The following is a 21,846-nucleotide window of genomic DNA, read 5'->3' as shown; positions in this document are numbered from 1 at the left end:
CTATTATTGTTATTCTATTATTCTTATAATTTCTTGATTCCAGGCAGAATTTATAAACAAAAATGGTGCCTCTATAAGAATTCATGTTCTATGTGTTATGATATATCATCTGCCTTTGTTTCATGTCATTTGCTTTAATGTTTTCAGTTAACCGTTCATTGTTATCCAATTTAAGCAGATAGATGTGCTAAAAATATACTTTTTAAAAGTATAAATAGAAATTACTTTGAGCAGCCAGCTTTTCCCAGCAAGTGTCATTAAGATGTCTCGACTGATGACTCACATCTCTGTAAACCAAACTATTTAGTTCAATAAGTTTAGAATGAATTAGAGAAGAAAGGTCACTTTTAATAAAGGTCTCCACAGAGCAACTGTATCCATGAGAAAAGAAATTACTATTAAGCCAGCGTAAGTTTGCCATGTTTGGAAATTTAAAGTATATTGTAGAGAGATCCGTAGGAAATGTGAAGTTCCATTTCCTCTGCTGTGTTAGAGAAAATAGAACGTCACATTTCCTTCAGATTTTCTTCAGTATACTTTAAATTGAACTAATTCTAGATTTCCCTTTATATGTATTAAGAATAAGTGTAATAAAATGAAAGGTTACATACTTCAATAAAGGCTGTAATCCTTTGAGGGCAGATTTAAAGGCTGCTTAAAAGCTTAACATCTGACACCATAATTTTTGAGCTAAGGCTCAAAATGAACTAAGGCTTGCGACCAAAGTTAAAAATAACAAAAAAAGCTTCTTTCAACATATAAAAAACAAGAAAAAAGTTAAGGAAATGATTGGTCCATTAGTGGAGGAAAGTGGCAAGAAGGTGACAAGCAATAGGGAGAAAGCAGAACTATTTAATTCGTTTTTTGCATCTGTCTTTACACAAAGGAAAAAAACAGTCCAACCTACCCAAACCAGTGCCATAAAAACAGAATAGAAACGCAAGTTAAGATAGGCAAGAAAATGGTAAGTGAGCACCTGTCCAGCCTAGACGAGTTCAAATCACCAGGACCAGATGGATTACACCCCAAGGTTCTCAAGGAACTGGCAGACGTGATCTCAGAACCACTGAACTATATTTTTCAAAGATCCTGGAGCACTGGGGAACTACCAGAGGACTGGAAGAGAGCTGATGTAGTTCTCATCTTCAAAAAAGGGAAAAAATAGATCCAGGAAACTACAGACCTATCAGCCTGACCTCAATACCTGGGAAGATTCTGGAAAAGATAATCAAACAACAAATCAGCGAACACCTTGATGCAAACAAAGTCATCACTAAAAGTCAACATGGGTTTGTCAAAAACAGATCATGCCAGACAAATCTTATTACATTCTTTGACCAAGTGACAAAATTAGTGGACCAGAGGAACGCTGTAGATATAATTTACTTGGACTTCAGTAAGGCATTTGATAAAGTAGATCACAACCTACTACTTGATAAGATAGAAAAATGTGGGTTAGATAGCATTACCACCAGATGGATTCGTAGCTGGGTGACAGGCCATACGCAGCGTGTGGTCCTCAATGGAACCGCATCTACATGGAAAGAAGTGTGTAGTGGGGTGCCCCAGGGCTCTGTTCTGGGCCCAGTGCTCTTCAATATCTTCATTAATGATTTGGATGAGGGGATAGATGGGGAACTCATCAAATTTGCAGACGACACCAAGCTGGCAGGAATAGCCAATACTCCAGAAGATAGGCTTAAGATACAGAAGGATCTGGACAGACTCGAACACTGGGCACTATCTAACAAAATGAAATTCAATGGTGAAAAAAGTAAGGTTCTACATTTAGGCAGGAAAAATCAAATGCATAGGTATAGTATAGGTGGTACCTTGCTCAATAGTAGTAACTGTGAGAGGGATCTCGGAGTCTTAGTAGACAATCACTTCAATATGAGCCAGCAGTGTGCTGCAGCTGTCAAAAAAGACAACACAGTGCTAGGCTGCATTAACAGAGGGATAGAATCAAGATCAAGTGAAGTACTAATACCACTTTACAATGCTTTGGTAAGGCCACACCTGGAATACTGCATCCAGTTTTGGTCACCACGATGTAAAAAAGATGCCGAGACTCTAGAAAGGGTACAGAGAAGAGCAACCAAGATGATTAGGGGGCTGGAGGCTAAAACATATAGGGAACGGTTGCTGGAATTGGGTATGTGTAGTTTAATGAAGAGAAGGGTGAGGGGTGACATGATAGCAGTGTTCCAGTATCACAGGGGCTACCACAAAGAAGAGGGAGTCAAGCTATTCTCCAAAGCACCTGAAAGCAGGACAAGAAGCAACGGATGGAAACTAGTCAAGGAGAGAAGCAACCTAGAACTAAGGAGAAACTTCCTGACAGTTAGAACAATTAACCAGTGGAACAACCTGCCTCCAGAGGTGGTGAATGATCCAACACTGGAGGTTTTTAAGAAGAGACTGGACAGCCATTTGTCTGAAATGGTATAGGGTTTCCTGCCTGAGCAGGGGGTTGGACTAGATGACCTCCAAGGTCCCTTCCAACTTTATATTATTATTATTATTATTATTATTATTATTATTATTATTATTATTATTATTATTATTATTATTATTATTATTATTATTATTATTATTATTATTATTAAATATATGCAGATGTGACCATCTGTATAATTCTTTGTATTTTCATAAATCTGCAACTGCAACATCACAGAAATGTATTTAGATGGCTGTTGGTGGACTTAACATTGTTTTCAAGGAATATAGGTTATCATATTTCCATATTTAAAAGCCAATGTAATGCTTTTAAATGGCTATTGTATAATTGCTTATACTACCAGATCTAGGCTGCAAAATATGGGTGATTATGAGGTGGTAATAGAAATACAGAAAGCCTGATCTTCTGGATGCCATTTTGTGGTGGTTCAGAGTTTGGCAGCCCCAATCAGAGTACCTTGTTATTGCTGCATGTCTAAATTAACACCTAACATGAACATTTTGGCTTGTGGTCAATTAGCTTGCCTATCAGAACATTTCTTTCAGAATTTCCATGGCTCCCTTTAGAACTACTAAATCAAAATCCAGACATTGCATGCAGTTACAGAGAAAGACAAACCTGTCATCATGCTGGAGAAACATTGCTTTTATAATTTTAACAAAAACCCTGGATCCTTGTGTACCTCTACCATTCTTCATTTCTATCCTTTTCAAAAATCCCTGCTGGCAAATAACTTTTGATAACTAAGTGTATCTTCATGTAATTAAAAATTAATATTCATTCTTACTCTTACAGCAAGAATATCAGGTACAGACGTATTTCGCTTTATGCTTTATTTGAAGCACACATTTCATCTATAAATTAATAATAACAGATAAAATAAATGATAGAAAATTAAATATTAAAAACAAATTAACATATGCTAAGCAATTACCTTAAATAGATCCATTTAGATTCAAAATAATATATATTTAACTATGTTATGAATCCATGCAGTTGGACATAACTGATTACATAAATAGATTGTAAAAACTTATGCTAGTTCCAATTAATTTCATTCCAAGTTTCTATATTACAAATGAAATTTGAAACTCTGAGAAATAATCCTTGATACAGACACATCTGATACACTTGTGCTCAAAAATTGGCTGCCGATCTATACATGTTCATTGGAAAATGAGACCCATTGAACTCAATGGGAGTTTGTGTGTAGAATCTAAAAATAAACAACTGAAAGTTTAGTGGCAAGGAGGCTTACATAACAATAGTTTCACTTTCTGCAAACCATAGAAAATTTTCATAGAAATATGACTAAACTATTTTAAAAGAATCTCTTTAAAAAGTCAAAGAAAAGACTCAGAATATTTTGTGTTTATGATTCATAACAGAAAGTGTGGCGAGACCAAAGTGATTAGGAGTCAGGTGACCTATAAATTTAATAAATTATTTTTATGCAACTATTTTCTTATAGTGCATCCATCGTGATTTAGCAGCCAGAAACATCCTTTTATCTGACAACAACGTTGTGAAGATCTGCGATTTTGGCCTTGCAAGAGATACTTATAAAAATCCTGATTATGTGAGAAAAGGCGATGTAAGTCAGCTACTGTACTTGGTATTTGCTCTTTTGTTTATCATTCTGAACAGCTCATGAAAAAGCACTTTCAGTATTTCCATTCTCTGCAGTTGAAAGGCCTCTCAAAGCATTGCGGTTCTTTCCTTTAGCACCAAAATGAGCAATCCAGATGAGTTGTATACATTGTGCTTGTTTGCATCCTCCACAACAATGCTCGGAAATGCTCATCAGTTCTTTTATTTTTTAAAATAGTATATATGTTGATATTTATTTCTGGACTAAACTTGCCAGATGATTTTATAACAAATCCTGAGGCCTATTGGTCAGCCCTGTTGGTTGGGATTGCACTTTGGAATGTATAAATGACATATAACTGCTTAGGAAGCATGCTATCCAGATACAATTTAAAAGGTGGCATAAGGAGAACACATTTTGATTTACATCTTGCTAAGATAGCAGAAAGCAAAGATCTGTGCCTAGATCCAGAATTATGTTTTCTGTTTGTAAAGTGTAGAAAAGAGAATGCAACGTAAGATTAAAAACAACCCTCAGAGTCTGAAAAAAGGAGTAGGAAATTGCTAGAACATACTGATTAAATTTGGTATCTCTCCATGCATAGAGGTGGAGAAAAGTTTGCCCTAATCCTATTATATCTCCCAAGATGCAGTGGGGCATCAGTAAAGACAATTTGGCCACCTTTATGTTGTTCTGAGTTCTCGAGAAGGGTAATTTTGGTAATAGTCCATCAGTGCAGTGTCAGGGTTCCCAAACATGAACCAAGTAATTTTAGAAGTCATGCTCCAGTGGCTTCCTTGTAGCACTGAGCACAGAGTTATCCCATTTAAATCTTACTGAAATTCTTGTAGGTTTGGATTCATACAACATGATAGGGCTAAAATAGAGTGAGTTTCTTTGGGGTTCAGTGGATTGTGGGAAATCAGACATTGCCTTGCATATTGAAGGTGATCCAAACCATAACATCAGACATAATATAGTTTCCTTCAGACACAGCATCCTAAAAAGGTTTAATCTACAGTCCAAAAAAACTTTAAATCTACTTCTGTAAAACACTTATAGAATACATGATTAACTTTTATTGCAGGCACGTCTTCCTCTCAAATGGATGGCACCAGAATCTATATTTGATAAAGTCTATAGTACTAAAAGTGATGTTTGGTCATATGGAGTATTACTCTGGGAAATATTTTCTTTAGGTAAGAAAATTTAAAAATTAAGATACTCCATTCTTAAGATTTGGGGAATAAAATAAGTAAAATCAAATACCTAATCTGCAATCTTATACTGCATGTTGAACTTCATCCAGTTTGGTAAGTAAGTAAGTAAGTAAGTAAGTAAGTAAGTAAGTAAGTAAGAAAAAATAGATAGATAGATAGATAGATAGATAGATAGATAGATAGATAGATAGATAGATAGATAGATAGATAGATAGATAGATAGACAGGCAAGCAAGCAAGCAAGCAAGCAAGCTCAATTAAGTTTTTACAGTACAGGATTGCAGTCTATCGAAGAAGTCTTAATTCAGCCTTAATTATTTATATATATAAATTACTAATAACTTTTAAAGCCATTAACAAAATAAATACACAAATAATTACTGGTGATTTTATAATAGATTATTATGCAAATAGATCATTTGCAAGAATATTTGCAACCAGTGGCAAATCAACATTTTAAATCTCCCTTCTTTTTCCTGGCACTTGTAGATGAGTTAGGATTCAAAATCTCCAAATTCTCAGATGAGTTTTATCCTGTCAATAAGAGAGCCCAAAGTTGGTAAAAGGAATCTTCTACGATTAAATTATATCACTTCACAATCATTTAAGAGTTCTAATCAAGTGAAAACAATCAAACTCCTGACCCAAATTCCCTAATTTGCTCTCTGTGCTATTCCACTTTTTGAAGATTGGTATATGTAAGAAGTCTGTTAGAGAGCATTGCAGTGTTGACAGCAGCAAAAAAAAAAAGTATCAGCAAAAAACCAAAACCAGTGGTACTCCCAAGAGTTACCAACCTATGGGAAATGGCAGCCTTTGAAATTCTATGCTTTACGCAGAGCTTTTGATAGTGGTGCTTTGGGATAATTCTTGCCAACCTGAAGTCTTTCAAATATGCTGGGCTAAAGTTCACATCCTCCCCAGTTGGCAACCCATGCTGAATAAAACATAATAGAAGTTGTAAATTAGTAGTTTTTATTTTATTTTACTTTGAATAGGATTTTTATTTTTTTAAAAAAAGAGGGGCTGTGTTACATTTTAGCGACTTGAAAGACAAGACATAAGAAACAAAACAAAATAACTATAACTGTCTTTAATTGCTGCTGCTAAACCACGTCCCAACCATTTTTTTCAAAGGTATTGATATCAAAATTGTGGTGTCAAATAACAGATCCTTCTAGACATAGAGATGCGGTTGGGGAGAGAAGATGGTAGGTCATAACAACCAACCAGAGTTACTAGCCCATTGGGTCCAGTGGCGTAGCGTGGGTTGTCAGCACCCGGGGCAATTTGCGCCCCCTAACCCGGTGACGTCATGGCACTGCCGAAAAGACGCGCCCCGCAGCGGCGTAGACTTTCCAAGAAGAGTCGCGCGCATGCGGGATGCTTCCGGGTCCCTCTCGAGGGCGGCTGGGCGGGGCTCCGACCTGCAAGAGCCGCTGCATTCAAGCTCGCACGTGAGCCCCGCTAAATAAAGCCACGCATGCGCACGAAGCTAGGCCAGCCGGCCGGCGGGTCCGTCTTCGCTCGGCCAAGCCTGCCGGGGTGCCTGCGGGGCGCTTGCGGTTGGCCTGAGCCTGGGCGGAGAGTTGGGCGCTTCTATTTATTTTATTCAGTTTATGTGGCCGCCCATCTCACCTGCCGGACTCGTTTCGCTTTGCAAGAAAGAGCAGCTCGAGAGCGGAGCCAAGCCGACTCTGTGCAGCCCTTGGGGCTCCCTGAGCAGCTCAGTGCGAGCGCGCCCCCCCCAGATGTTGCGCCCGGTGCGGCCGGCCCCCCCCTGCACCCCCCACGCTACGCCACTGATTGGGTCACACAATACTGGGCCACTGGCACACACAGCTGCTTCCTTTCTGTACTGATCAATGGGACTCACAGGCAGACAAGCACCAAAATATCTCAGACTGAGGTAGTAATAAGGCATTCAAAATGAGAATGCTGAGGCATTGCATTCTTAAAAAAAAAAGGGAAAATGCAGGATACAAAATCCATCCTGCAAAGGAAGCAACAATTTCATTCATCAAAGAAGAATGGCAGATGAGACAGACACAACAGCAAAGGAAACCAGTCAATGCTAGCAGTTCCTTAGATAAACAATCTTCTGGTCATCTAGTACATGTTTCTAGGGCAGCTTTTACCTCTGAGTTAACTCTTTGCATTCTGAGAAAAAAAATAGTCAGCTGAAAGTATGAGTTTGGGAATTAATTACTTAATTCTAAAGATTCCATTTTTAATTCTTTAATTTTTAGGTGCATCCCCATATCCTGGCATTCAAATAGACGAAGTCTTCTTCAGAAAGTTAAAAGAAGGCATTTGCATGACAGCTCCGGATTTTGCAACCCCAGAAATGTATGTGTGTTTTTATGCTTTGGGATATGCACCCTGGTTCTAAGATGCACATAAAAATGTCCAAACACTCTGGTGTTTTAGAAGGGGCCACCATAGAGCAGAGCTATGTCCAGGAACAATGCTTATAAATTACTTTGTGTCCAATGTCTACGTTCTAAGATAGGATAATCCATCAGTTAGCTCAAACAGTAATAATTGTATTAAGATAAAAGAGGAAACACTATTTATAAACCAAGCTGAGAATGAGACAAAGTGAATATGCTCTTAACCTTAATGATGAATCTTCCAATTAGGGTTTTTATTTTTATTTTATTTATCAAATTTCTACACCACCCATCTCACTTAAGTGATTTTCAGCAATTTACAAACAACATCAAAAAAAATGTTAAAATGTGACTAAAAAGCAGAGTTAAAAACAGTGTTAAAAAAAATAAGGTTAAAATTAAGAAGTTAAAAGTAAAAAGTCAAACTTAAAAAAATTAACAAGGGCTAAAAGGGATTAACAAGTCCGAGAAACCGTCCTCAAGCCAATCAGCCATCTTCAGGATTGCATAACATACTTAGACCTCCATGCTAACTGGCAGAGCCAAGTCTTAACAATCTTCTGAAAGGCCATGTACCAAAGGGTGGAGGCAATGGCAGAGAAGGTTTAATTCAAACATTTCCTTTCTGTTTTAAAAGTAAAATAGAAGAAGGGATGATAATCTCCTTTTGACTCTTCTGCAAACGAGAGAGAAGAAAATGGGAAAGTCTTTTAACATGTTGCAAAAGGAAGAGAGAACGGATAGGAACAATCAGGGCTTTTTTTCTCATAGAACTCTCAGAACGGTGTTCCGGCACTTTTTTTTTGCAACAACAACAACAAAAGCTCCCTCTATTGGCTTTAGGAGTAGGCAATCTTGGCTCTTTTTTATGACTCGTGGACTTCAACTCCAAGAAATCCTGAGCCAGCCACGCTGAGGGGAAAGAGAGAAGTTTCCAAGCTGAGCCATGTTGGCTCAGGAATTCTGGGAGTTGATGTCCTTGAGTCATAAAAGAGCCAAGGTTGCCTACCCTGCACTAGAGGAGGACATTAAAATTATTTACAAGGTTACTTCTTTAGGAACTCAACTTTTAGAATCTAAAACAGGTAATTCAAAAAAGCCAACAGGAAAGAACCTCACATTTTTCATCTGCTTCTGTCTTTTGGAAGGTAAAATTAGATAACAAAATAATCTATTTCCTACGTTAACATCTCTGCAATGAAATCAATAAAGGTAACAGGAAAGAAATGAGAAACATTTTTCTCAATGTAATATGTCTAATTTAGCTGATGCTAGAAAAAAAAATAGTATCTTTTGTACACTCTTGAAAACTATTTGAATCTATAACCATCTATTACAACTAAACCACTTTAAACAATTCTTAAGAATGAAATATTCTTAATTTGTACTTTACTTTTACTGTTTGGACTATTGTGTGTTTTGAAAAAATAGATTATTTAGAATCTAGTTATGTTGCACTTCAGTCTTTAAATAATTAACCTAGTATATACATAACAATCTATGATGTTTTCCATGGTGAGCTTAACATCAATAACAACATTTATTAAAAAGGCTAAAATAATTTCTGGTGGTATTATCTGTTCATTAAAATTTTGTTTAGTCACAATCTTTCACATTTCCCTTTCTGGACAAGCAGCGGTCATCTATCCTAGCAAAAGATGTTACATATGGGCATAAGCGTAGTCAGTAGCATATGCCTTTTTAAAAATATCAAACATGCAAAGAAAGAAAAATAAGTCCAAAATGTCTGTATTACATCCAGAAATGCCAACTTTGCAACCAATATTTCTCATCCATAACTATGGCACCCTAAGGATACCTGCTTACATGCAAATGCTTCTCTGGGATCAGTAACGCAGCAGGGATTGCTTTTTCCTTCCAGTAACAGATTGCTGGGAAATACCAAACATGGCCTTGAGAATTCCAATGTTTGTTACAAATTTTTCTGGATGTGGTTGGAAAGAGGCTGTTTGGCGCCGGAGACCACTGCCACGAGGAACGCAGCTCTGGGTCAGGGTTCGAGCAGCTCCGGGTGGGGGCTTAGCACGGGCCGCGACATGGCAACTGCGGGGAGGGGAATCCCCACGGCGGCTGTCATGATAACAAACAACAAATCCAATTGAATCTACTTCTGAAACAATCACTATTTTCCATATAACTTCCCCAAAGAACTATGGGAATCCCATTAGGCTTTGGCCATATACTTTGAATAGGATTTTTATAGCCCTCATGGAGTCTGCTGTAAGGGAGAGATGAGATTCTCAATAGATATCCAACAATGCACATGTGCAGCAGAATAATACACTCTGCCAACATCTTGTTCCTTTATGTTCTAACTTCCAAGGGTGTTCAGCCAATGCAAATACATGATAAAATTTATGGATAGCTGTCTAATGGCAAAACTATGGAGTTCGTTTTTTTCTGCCTGGCTCTGGTGAATGGGTGTGTGTATGCTAAAATAATAACAGAAATTCAAGGAAGAGATTAGAAATTATCAGAGACTGAGATACAGTATCTGAAGTAGCTGCTGATGTTTGGCTTGAAAATCAGTACAGAGAGTTGATAAATTTGGAGCATATGAAAGTCTGATAGAAATAAAAGTGTAGCCAGTACTTGGAAGGCTTTTACTAAGTTAGAAAAGCTTTTAGATAATTATAGTATTGAAATATGATGCAGTAGGCAAAATTCAAATTCCCATTAAAGTCCTCCCTTGCTTGAAATTTATACTGGCAACAGAACGTCCCATCAACTCCAATGTTCTTAACAATACCATGCCCTTATTTTGTTTCCATTCTATTTTAAACAGCTTTATGGAATCATTACAACAAAAAAATAATGTTTTTCTCCTGAAACCATTACAGAGCCAAAGTATATAAGCATTTTTCACTTCATATCTCTTTTGGGAACATCTTTGGTAGATACCTGAGGTGGTTATATATTATTGGCTGCTCATTGATATAACCTAAATATTATGTTTTGTAGCCAGCTAGGATAACAACAAGATTCAGGATATTATATTTGTATCCTATCAAGACCGGATATTTTGTTATAGCAAAAGCTGAGTGGTGTTATACATCCTTTCAGATGTCAATATTTCTGCATAGACATCTGTCTCAGCCTAACCAAATCCACACACATATTGTGAAGATAAAAAGGGAAATTTGGAAGGAAAACTTTGCTATCAAAACAAATACCTCAGACAAGTAGACAATTATGCCACAGAGCCTTATTATGAGTTTATATTCAGATGCCTTGGTTTTTAGATGTAGCAAGGAAGCTAACTGAAAGAAAGTCTGTTTAATCTTTCACTCCTTATTAACATGAATTCCTGTTACATTTCTTTGCAGAATTTAAATCTCAAAAAAATAATAATAATTAAATAGGCAGCAGTTTCTTAGCTCTTATCAGAACACAACCTGGAGCTGGAGCCCTACTGGATGAAAATCAACAGGGGAAGAAATAGGACCATTTCCTGTTCATTGTGATTTTGTTCTGATTTGTTTTAGTATTCTACTGCAATTAATGGTCTTTTGGGGAGGAGGAACTTGAGAATGTGGCAAAGGGACCTAGGAGGTTGGAAGATTCAAGGTTATATTTTCCTTTTCTTTTTAGTAGAAATCGCAAAGGCAAATTTATTTACATGGTCCCTAATAGATAACACCAAGTAGATGGCACATAATCAATTGCCCCTTTGCAACTGAATGGTTGTTGTTGTTGTTAGTTGCGAAGTCGTGTCCGACCCATTGTGACCCCATGGACATTCCTCCAGGCCTTCCTGTCCTCTACTATCTTCTAAGTTTACGCCTACTGCTTCAGTGACTCCATCCAGCCAACTTATTCTCTGTCGTCCCCTTCTTCTCTTGCCTTCAATCTTTCCCAGCATTAGGCTCTTCTCCAGTGAGTCCTTCCTTCTCATTAGGTGGCCAAAGTATTTGAGTTTTAGCTTCAGGATCTGGCCTTCTAAAGAGCAGTCAGGGTTGATCTCCTCTAGGACTGACCGGTTTGATCGCCTTGCAGTCCAAGGGACTCGCAGGAGTCTTCTCCAGCACCAGAGTTCAAAGGCCTCAATTCCTTGGTGCTCAGCCTTTCTTATGCTCCAACTTTCACAGCCACACATTGCAACTGGGAAGACCATAGCCTTGACTATACGCACTTTTGTTGGCAGGGTGATGTCTCTGCATTTTAGTATGCTGTCTAGCTTTGCCATGGCTTTCCTCCCGAGGAGCAAGCGTTTTTTAATTTCTTGGCTGCAGTCCCCATTTTGCTTTCTTGCATTTCTTTTTCTTTGGGATGGTTTTAGTTGCTACCTCTTGTACAATGTTGTGAACCTCCATCCATAGTTCTTCAGGCACTCTGTCTATCAGATCTAATTCCTTAAATCTATTTGTCACCTCTACTGTATATTTGTCAGGGATTTGAATTAGTTGATACCTGATTGGTCTAGTGCTTTTCCCTACTTTCTTCAGTTTAAGCCTAAATTTTGCAACGAGAAGCTCATGGTCTGAGCCACAGTCAGCTCCTGGTCTTGTTTTTACTGACTGTATAGAGCTTCTCCATCTTTGGCTGCAGAGCATATAGTCAATCTGATTTCTGTGTTGACCGTCTGGTGATGTCCATGTGTAGAGCCGTCTCTTGGGTTGTTGGAAAAGAGTGTTTGCTATGACCATCGTATTCTCTTGACAAAATTCTATCAACCTGTGCCCTGCTTCATTTTGTACTCCAAGGCCAAACTTGCCTGTTATTCCGGTTATCTTTTGGCTTCCTACTTTAGCATTCCAATCCCCCATGATGATAAGGACATCATTTTTTGGTGTTAGTTTTATAAGGTGCTATAGGGCTTCATAGAATTGGTCAATTTCATCCTCTTCAGGCACCGGTGGTTGGGGCATAGATTTGGACTACTGTGATATTGATTGGATTGGATTCGAACTGAGATCATTCTGTCATTTTGGGGATTGTATCCCAATATTGCTTTTCCTACTCTTTTATTGACTATGAAGGCTACTCCAATTCTTCTGAGGGATTCTTGCCCACAGTAGTAATATACCTGATGGTCATCTGAATTAAATTCACCCATTCATGTCCATTTTAGTTCGCTGATTCCTAAGATGTTGATGTTCAGTCTTGTCATCTCTTGTTTGACCACGTCCAGCTTGCCTTGATTCATGGATCTTACATTCCAGGTTCCTATGGAGAGAAAATCTTTACAGCATCGGACTTTCCTTTCACCACCAGACACTTCCACAGCTGAGCGTCCTTTCGGCTTTGGCCCAGTCGCTTCATTCTTTCTGGCGCTACTAGTACTAGCCCTCTGCTCTTCCCCAGTAGCATATTGGACGCCTTCCAACCTGAGGGGCTCATCTTCCAGCGTCATATCTTGTTGCCTTTTGGTACTGTCCATGGGGTTTTCATGGCAAAGATACTGGAGTGTGTTGCCATTTCCAGTGGATCACATTTTGTCAGAACTCTCTGCTATGACCTGTCCGTCTTGGGTGGCCCTGCACGGCATAGCTCATAGCTTCATTGAATTACGCAAGTCCCTTTGCCACAACAAGGTAGTGATCCATGACGGGGACTGAATGGTTATAGAGGGAGAAATCCAACTAATTGAATTGAATGGGATATTTTGAAGATAGACACAGTACTGATGCCTTTGAACTTTGATGTTACAGAAAATTTGCAAGAATATCATGTATAATAAAAAATAAACAAATGGCCCTTCAAACAAATCAAATTAGAATTCTTACTCAAGGTACAAATAACCAGACTCAAATTATCATTCTTTTGCATGTTATGCAAAGACCTAGCTCTCTGGAGAAAATGCTGATGCTGAGAAAAGTAGAAGGAAAGATAAGAAAAGGATGACCAAAGCAAGGTGGACTCAACTACAGCAACAATTATTTTAATTAAAATTGTTAAAAAGAAAAGGGAAAGATGGTCATATATCTTAACAATTAAAAATGGGGCTCATATGGAAGGATGGGGGTTAAAAGTGGTCCACAAAATGAAACTGATTATACGTGAGATAAGCCACTACAGAAGTGAAGCTTGTGATCCCATTTTTATTTCTTCTGTTTTTTTTGGCAGATACCACATTATGCTTAGCTGTTGGCAAGCAGATCCAAATGAAAGACCATGGTTCTCAGAGCTGGTGGAAATATTAGGGGACTTACTTCAGGCTAATGCACAACAGGTAAGTAGAAAACTGTGATGTGTCTTGTATAGCTTTTTCTTTAAACAAGATATAGTTTAGTGGAAGATATATCGACTTTCCTCATACTTTTCCTCTCTTAGAAGTAGGATTCAATGCTACTATAGTAGCATGCAAACAATCTGCATGGCTGAAGTTGCATAGATTCAAGCATCAATGAGGTTGGTCCCATGATTTTTTTCCAGAGATAAGCTACTTGCTTTGTCCATAAGATTCAATTGCATGTTTAATCAATTCATTCACCTTTGAGTTTTTCATTCAATTTCTCAGATGATAAGTAGCAGATAAGTAGCAGATGGCATACTTAAAGATTTTTTCCCCCATACATTTTAACCCTGTGTTTAGAAAAGTAATATGTTATGGGAAGTTTTATTCAGTGAAACATTTTTAGAAGGCATATCATCCAAAAATTATTTCAGGATGCATCAATCCCCATGCTGATTGTGCCATACGATTATTCTGAACGTAAGGGAGTTAAACTAGCTTATAGTGTAATATTTCAGCTTAATTGTGAGATGAATCAAACTGTTTTAAGATATGTAGAGAAATTTTAAAACCTATTACATATTTGTAATATAGGTGTGTTTTATGTGGCTTATATAACAATTAAGTTTCACCAGATTCTCCTTCTGTCTTCATAGGATGGCAAAGATTACATACCTTTGAATACTCTATTACCAGAGGATACTGGGTCTGACCACTGCTCTCCAAGTTCCTCTAATCTTCATGAGACAAAAAACAATTCAGTACCAACCTTGACTAATGCAAATGCTGAAACTTGGGGGTAAGATGAAATGTCAGGATATTTTATATTAAAAAAATATAAAACAGTGTGGTTTGGAGCAAGTCTGTAATCTGAGAAAACATCTCGGCAAACTCCTCCCTAACTCTAGAGTAAGACAAGGAGGAGAGGGAGGAAGCTCCTTCTGATTTGCAAGATTCAGTTACTATAACTTTGCAATAAAACTAGTACTGACCTACATGACATAGGATTCCTAATCTGATTTACTTTGGAGTGCTGACAATAATACACTCTCTCTACCATGGTTCTTGGCAACCAACACTGAGTAAGCTTGGGAATTTATTAGATCATCATGCTTTGTGCCAGAGGTCCCTTCCACACTACCACCAGTTTCATTCCTCAAATCCTCAGAAAAAAAATAAAATTGAGCCATGATGACTTCACAGTTGCTGAAAATTGTGTTAATCCCCATGAGCTAACCAACAGTAGCTTCTAGGTATCTAAAGGAGAACATAAATAATTATTGTTTTAAGGTAACTATCTTCTGCATTTGGGCAAAATTAGGGTTTAATTTGTTTTCAATATCTGTATTTGTGCATTCTGTTATTTATGTCACTGTTCACCGCCCTGAGTCCTTAGGGAGAAGGGCGGTATACAAATCAAATCAAATCAAATCAAATAAATAAATAAATAAATAAATAAATAAATAAATAAATAAATAAATGCTATCTAGCCAGCATTCCATATTGTATTTTTAATGATTTGTAAAATTCATTGCAATCACAAAAGCTGGCATGGTATCGTTCCTGCTTACCATCTAAAAATTGTGAAACTGTAGTTCAGCATTGATGATGTTGTGGCTGAACCTCTGCAGAAAGCAGGCAGAGTCTAGGAGCTGAGAAATTCTACAATGGTAAAACAGCCCCTCCCTTAACTCTGTGCAGCTCTAGAATTAGGCTTGTGTTGCTTTTAGGTGGTTTTTATTTTTATATTTATGAAATTTATACAGCCACCCATATCACCAAAAGAGACTCTGGGTGGCACACAAAAATATGATAAAACAGAAAACATAAAAACAGCAAGTATTACAGGTGAGCAGGAAAGAAATGCCATATAAAAATAGTAACTATGCAAAAAAAAAAAACTTGACAATCTTTGTTAAATATAATTTGTCTTTTATAATTAATAAAATACATTAGGCATATACTTACGCTGTCATTCACGATCAAATATTCACATGTAGCTACTACAGTATATAGTAATATTTTGCTTTGGTATTATCTCAAGAAGCCTTTTCCCCTGTTTATTTTCGAAGAAAATATGTTCATGCTTTCAAGATGAAACCATTTCAGAGAGTCTTTGAAGAAAGTTCACCTAAGCACAAATTTCAGCCTGATGTAAGTAAGTCCTAAAATATTTCTTTTGGATTCAGTCCTAGACTGATGAACTGAAGAAAAAGGAATGTTGAGAGATACTTAATTTCCCCAAGAACAGTCAGTTGGCTCATCATAACTTGAGTTGGATTGGGAATGGGAAATAGTTGAACCCACCTGGATCTCCCAAACATATAACTGCTAGCTTTCAAACCTCTAATCCTTCTCTATTCCTCTTTAAGTAAGAGACTGCTTAAGCAGTGGTAAGAAAAGGAGGATTTGTGGAAACCATGGCTTGTTGTAACTTTGGAAAAACTGTCCCTCAAAATGGTGTCCCAGATGGGTTCCAGCACACCAGAAAAAGAAGACAGTTTTCATCTCTCTTTCTCTCTCCTTCCTCTCTCCACCCTTCATTGGGGCTGGACCAAAGCCATTGTTATCACCATTCTCATTACAAATTCCCCTTTAAAAATCATTTTTAAAAGAGTTTCTGGAAAAGATACTTATTGTGATGCAATGACTTTTTTCTTTTTCTTTCCTCTGGCTCAAGATTTTAACAGCAGCCTGGAAAGAGTTCAGGAAATCATAAAGCTCTTATTGAAATCTAAGCCCAAAGAATTTAGCTTATATATTTCTTGAGCCATGTATTATGCATAAAAATTGAAGGTCCATCAGATTAGAGCTATCAATAAGAGGAATGAACACAAGTTCAACCAAGCAAAACGCATTCATTGACTATTGATCATTTTCCTCACAAATCACAAAAAACAAAATTATTTGTTTCTGGCCAATGGAAAAGGTGTCCTCATTTTGGCAGTTTAAGGCTTGATCTGGACACAAAATATAATTTTCCTTACCACAATGCTCCTGTGAATCTTGCCAATAAACCCATCTTTTCTCTGTTTTACAAAACAAAGTTTAATATTTTGAAATTCTATACATCAAGATGGGTTATAAAGAAAGTCCAAAGCTTCATAATCAGAATTGTTTTCTCTTTCAGAATTATCAAGCTGAGGGGAGAATGGTGCTGCCTTTGAAACAGTTAAAACGTTTTACATGGACTGGCATGAGACCAAAGCAAAGTTTTGGGAGGTATTTCTTTCTTTCATTTATTGAAAATATTTTCAACTTACCGGTTGCCCTAGGACAGGGGTAGGCAACCTTGGCTCTTTTATGACTCGTGGACTTCAACTCCCAGAATTCCTGAGCCAGGAATTCTGGGAGTTGAAGTCCACGAGTCATAAAAGAGCCAAGGTTGCCTACCCCTGCCCTAGGAGGATAAACTATTTAATGAAAATATATCACAATATGATGGAAAAGCAAAAAGCAAAACATATCATAATAAAAAAAAAGAATGAAAACAGCAAAGTTAGCTATACAAACATAATATTCAGCCCTGGGAAGAGGATAGTATGAAAAAGAAATTCAAATTAATCTTGCCATTATGTTTGATTTAAGATGGGGCAGAGAAAAACTGATAGGTTTTCAAGACCTTGCTATTCTAAAACAGCATTTCTGGAGTGTCTGTTTCTTGATATTGCCTATTGAAAGGCTGACACTTAAACTTTTGTTCAAAATGATGCTACTGAATAAATTGCAGGAGGAACTGTTTATTGCCACTGCTGTCTCACTTAAAGCTCCATATTTTAGAGCAAGGATTTTCAAACTTGGCCCTTTTATGACTTGTGGACTTCAACTCCCAAAATTCCTCAGCCAGCATCCCTGGCTGAGGAATTCTGGGAGTTGAAGTCCACAAGTCATAAAAGGGCCAAGTTTGAAGACCCCTGTTTTAGAGACTAAGAGATCCTGCAAGTCTGATTGTGCTGTGTCCATTCCTCCACATTATACTTCACTGACTCAGGGAGGTGTCTGCCTGAGCCACTTCTAAAAGTTATCCAGAACTTCTGAACTTAAAACACTTCGGTCACTTTGATTGAAACACTACCTCTTCAAAGTATTTTTATTTCACATTAGTTACACAATTATGTTTTAAAGAGCAAATAGCAAAATACAGTAATAGTAAACAACTTGTCGTATACTCTTACCCCCCCCCAGCTAAAAAGTTACTGTTTTTACTTACAGTTTCTACACTGGAAAAAGAAGCAAGGGACCTGTCTTTTGGGACACAGCTGAGCCAAATGACTACACTTGTTTTGGTCATACTGGTGATATGATGCAGCCACTTACCTGTAGTAAAATAATGTGGGAAGAGAAACTAGTGCAGGATCTTTCTCTTTCCAGTCATAATTCAATGGTGCGGCATTCTACTTGTTGAAGTCAAAATACTGACCTTTGAGCTGCAGGTCACCACTTCAGTGCTGCAAATATTATTTTGCTGCTCATCACCTGGGTCAATTTTCCAAAATTATTTTTATACTGCAACTCCCCACATCAGCATGCATTACTCCTATCCAATAGTTGAAAGTAGCATAAATAGGAGGAGAAAGTGGTGTTATGTATGTCTGTTGCCTTATTTATAACAATAATAAATGTGGGAGAAAAATACAGTACAGAAGGAGAACTGTTGGCTGGAGGCAATGAAAGTCTTGTGCATTGATCTCCCCAGTTCTTAACATCAGATTAATGCACTGTAGTATACATTGGGCTAAATTGCTTTTTTAAAAAAGTTATTTTGAAGATTATAGAACTTAGCTTTCCCTTAGTGCCCTAACATAGTAACAGACATTTCTATATGTATTTCTTATATTATATTCAGATTTTATATTCCAATAGCAAATGACAACATGGAAGATGAATTATTTTAAACTAGCTTATTGAGGATAAAACTAGAATCCTATTGTAGCTAATACATATGGAATGGGAAGGCTAAGAAATTTCTTTCTGAAGTACTGCTGAACTGGAAGTTGCTGGCACTATTTCAGCTATAACATTTATGTAATGCTAAAACTGTCCTGCAAGCTTCATTCTTACTGAAGATTTAAGTAGCATTGTAGTGAACCATTGTTTTGGTTCATTAATGAATTACTGGATGTTAATCTGTCAAAGCCATTCATGTTAGTCATGCTTACATTCCACTGACGGTAATGAAGCTTAGAATATGCCTAAATTTGCTTCACTGGGGTGAAGCAACAGTTCTTGGCTTATTATTTTGAATGAAGTTTCATTGAACTCCAATGGAGTTTACTTCTGAGGAAACCTGCATAGTTTTACATTGTTAAGTGTGTTTGGATTTGGGAGCATTTTATAAAATCAATATGCTTATGGTCTCTGTGTTATCTGTCAAATATAAAAGGATGTCCTAATATTAAAGTATGTTTTATTTAAGAAATGAGAAAACTAAAAAATGGAATTTAATCTTTGGGCTATTGGTTACAAAAAGAGTATTTGTTTTGAAGAACAGTTCTAATTCTTCCAACAACACTAAAGAAACTGGATGTAAATAGCATGTACCTGTAGCTTAAGCTTTTAAAGATATTTTAATGTACATTTTTTGAATTTTCAAAATAAAAGTCATTGCAAGCTTTAAAAGAATGTGTGTGGTGGGGGGAGAGGGAGGGAGGAGGAGGGAGAGAGAGGTCATAAGAAATCAGTCATCTGAATTCAGAACTGTTTTATTGTTAATCAAGCTTTGGAGTAAAAGAATTTAAGCATTTTGATGAGGAAACCAAAATCTGTTAGAACTTTTCAGAACACATAGGTCTTTTCTCAAAAACTAAACGTTCACATTACATAGCTAGAAAATTGTCAAGAAGTGCTTATCCTAATCCTAACTTCCTTGGACAGTCACAATGGAGTTACACATCCATGCTGTTTGGCCATAGTCCCTGTGAAGACAAATACATGAGATTCCAATAGAAGAGAATATATCTACAGAAGCTCAGGGTAGAACTGTTGAATCCTTGATGCTCTCTGAACTTGCAGACCTTCCGTTATCAAACTAGGTAGCATCTCCAGGGAAGCAAATAACTAAGCTCAGAGTGCAACAAGGACTCCGCAAATGAGATTCTGTCCTTGGGGAGAGCATCTAGCTTTTCTTTAGTATCTCCACACATCCATACCTTCTGAAGAGTTCACAAAGGGTTGTGGCAAGGAGATACCCAGAAATTCTAAATCTCAACACCCTCCTCCTTATAAGATATTATGTATATTGAGGGGGATCCAAGGCAGTTCAAAATTTCCTCACAACAACCTTCAACAGTGCGCAAAGGACTTTTAGAAAGCTAGTCACTCCTAGGAATTGTGAGGGTAGGCATCTATCACTATGCTGTTCTTTTTTCTATATACACTCCTGATGCCTTGCAGAGGGTTTATAAAGATTTATTTTTTTATTAACTTATAGTTTATGAGTTTTGGTAGCAGGTGATATATTTTTAAATCTTACACAAATCCCTAAAGACAAATACTTCGTGTGTTCCTATTGTGTTTCAATCCAGTTTTTTAAGTGCATCAATAATTAGAATTCTTAAAGCATGTTTCCTCCATACCCGAAATCCAATTATATTTTTCTTATCTTCCCCATAATTTTTCTACATTCCTATGGAAGGCCTTTAATACTGCTTTCTGCTTGAGGAAAAGACAGTTGCGCTCTGTCAAACATGTATTGAAACCAAGTGCATTAGAGAGTCCTTATCTTGACTCACATGGTATTTGGTGCATCAAAGTTGGTGCTTGATATCTGAACATTTAGAAATCTGTTAACTGATAAAGCAATGCTGTAATTTAAGGGATTGCTTCTATAATCTCTGACTAATCCTACTTTGACTCTTATCTCCTTTTGTACTGATTGTAGTAACATACAAGTCCTTCACTTCAAAGGTTATAACTAGCCTCTAGTAATCTGTGGTTGGTAATCTTTTCTTTCAATGGAATCGTCTTTCAACAGTTAATGATTCAGTCTATGAAATAGCACAGATAGATGTAAAGCTCCATTTCTGAGATGATTTCTGAATCTGTCTTTAATTCCCCCCTTGCACCGAGTTATGCAGGACAAGGTATGAAGCTCCATCCATAGATTCAGCTTTCACTATTTCACTAAGGTAAAAATAATTAGAAACCTCAATGCATGCAACAAAGATTGTAAAAATCAGCAAAGATCCTAACCCACAGCAAGGGTGTTTTCTCCATATCAGGCAGATAGCACATCAGGATTCAGATCTTTGGAGGAACAGCATATTCAACTCTCACTACTCAAATTGCACACAGTATTCATAACAGAATTTTCAGTACAACAAATATATAAACAACACATTTTATTGTGAAACATTTGTAGAAGCCGTTACTTAGGCATCATGCTCAGGTACAATATAGGTGATCTCAGGGTTCAGTGAATTCAGTGACTATTCAAACTTGTGATGGCACTGAACAAGGGAGACTTATGACTAGTCTTGTCAACAAGACTAGTTCTGCCTATTGCAGTGTTACTGTGGTCATGTGGTTATGAACTGGGTGTTTAGCATCTGGCTCACAATCATGATAATGAAGTGACCAGTGGTCACTTTATTATGATGTTCGACATTCCCTGCTGGCATTTTATAAGCAAAATCAATGGTGAAGCCAGCAGGAAATCAGAAGCTATTGTCACTTGAAATCCTCACTTAATGAGCTGCCCGGTCCTCGCTTAACTATGGCAACCAATACTGCCAGAATTATCATCCCTAAGCAATGTGGTCATGTGACATCACAATTTATGACTTTGTTTAGGAATGGCAATTACATTCCAATTACCATTGCATCCTGAGACCCACCTGTAAACCATAAACCTCTCAAGCTTTCACTAATGGACTGTACAACTTCCTGATTTGAAGAAATCTTTTTACCCAGGCATGATTGCATATACAGTATATCTATTAACTGATATTTTAAAGGTGTTCTTGAATTCAGACCTGAGCTTCAAT

General features: G+C 37.2%; 2 protein-coding genes across 2 annotated transcripts in view; one reads left to right on the top strand and one right to left on the bottom strand.

Moving 5' to 3' along the window:
• FLT1 (fms related receptor tyrosine kinase 1) overlaps positions 1-18,266 on the top strand; it is a gene marked incomplete at its 3' end in the record, with an annotated part of 119,191 nt that extends 100,925 nt beyond the window's left edge. Inside the window, exons 23-30 of the mRNA XM_081326777.1 lie at positions 3,933-4,055; positions 5,140-5,251; positions 7,522-7,621; positions 13,753-13,858; positions 14,518-14,660; positions 15,934-16,015; positions 16,992-17,083; positions 18,074-18,266. Of these exons, the coding sequence (XP_081182903.1) occupies positions 3,933-4,055; positions 5,140-5,251; positions 7,522-7,621; positions 13,753-13,858; positions 14,518-14,660; positions 15,934-16,015; positions 16,992-17,083; positions 18,074-18,266 (951 nt within the window). The remainder of the gene's footprint in view (positions 1-3,932; positions 4,056-5,139; positions 5,252-7,521; positions 7,622-13,752; positions 13,859-14,517; positions 14,661-15,933; positions 16,016-16,991; positions 17,084-18,073) is intronic.
• Positions 7,803-21,846, bottom strand: part of PAN3 (poly(A) specific ribonuclease subunit PAN3) — a 92,712-nt gene continuing 78,668 nt past the window's right edge. Inside the window, exon 20 of the transcript XR_014026310.1 lies at positions 7,803-8,341. The gene's annotated coding sequence lies outside the window, so the exon portion shown is untranslated. The remainder of the gene's footprint in view (positions 8,342-21,846) is intronic.

This window comes from Vipera berus (assembly GCF_964194415.1).
Source record: "Vipera berus genome assembly, chromosome: 4".
Lineage (NCBI taxonomy): Eukaryota > Metazoa > Chordata > Lepidosauria > Squamata > Viperidae > Vipera > Vipera berus.
The sequence above is the reverse complement of the archived record's forward strand: the minus strand, read 5'-3'. Positions and strand labels throughout refer to the sequence as shown.